General features: G+C 51.7%; 1 protein-coding gene across 1 annotated transcript in view; it reads left to right on the forward strand.

Moving 5' to 3' along the window:
• LOC119591851 (glutamate [NMDA] receptor subunit 1-like) overlaps positions 1 to 588 on the forward strand; it is a 21804-nt gene that overhangs the window by 2617 nt on the left and 18599 nt on the right. The window contains exon 2 of the mRNA XM_037940595.1: positions 109 to 162. Coding sequence (XP_037796523.1) covers positions 109 to 162 — 54 coding nt within the window. The remainder of the gene's footprint in view (positions 1 to 108; positions 163 to 588) is intronic.

Raw genomic sequence — 588 nt, forward strand, 5'->3', positions numbered from 1 at the left:
CATCCCCCGAGGTGGAGAGCAGATCAGAGCGAGACGGGGTGCGGGCGTGCGGGGGGTTGGAGCAGGGTGGGGGCATCATTTTAACTGTTTTTCCCGGTGTTGCCAGAGCAGATAAACGAAAACAGGACGTACGGAGCCCCCCAAACGCCCGGGTTGATGCCGGTCAGGACCCAAAACCCGATAGGCGGCGCCGAAGGGAAGAGTTTTCCGCAGCGGGAGGGACGCCGGGGGGGTCGCCCCCCCCCCCGGCGGGGTTCATTTCGCTTTTTTAAAACACTCCAGGGGGTGGGTTTTAAACATCAGGATATTTGACACTGGTTTTAGCACCAGCAGGGGTTGGTGTTGGGTTACCCGGCAACATTTTGCATAATTTCAGCGTTTTTTAATATAGTCCCAACCCCAAAAAGTATTGGTTTGATATTAACAAAAAACCCGGGTTTTTGAGGGAAGGACCCGATCAGCTGTTAAGGCAGTCCGGATATTTGATACCGAGACTTTAATAAGTTTTAATAAGGGGAAAACACCTGTGAATGCGCCCACCGACCCCTTTTTTTTGTTCTTGTTCTTTTTGGGTTATTTGATCCAGTT

Source organism: Penaeus monodon, chromosome 29 (genome assembly GCF_015228065.2).
Source record: "Penaeus monodon isolate SGIC_2016 chromosome 29, NSTDA_Pmon_1, whole genome shotgun sequence".
Taxonomy (NCBI): domain Eukaryota; kingdom Metazoa; phylum Arthropoda; class Malacostraca; order Decapoda; family Penaeidae; genus Penaeus; species Penaeus monodon.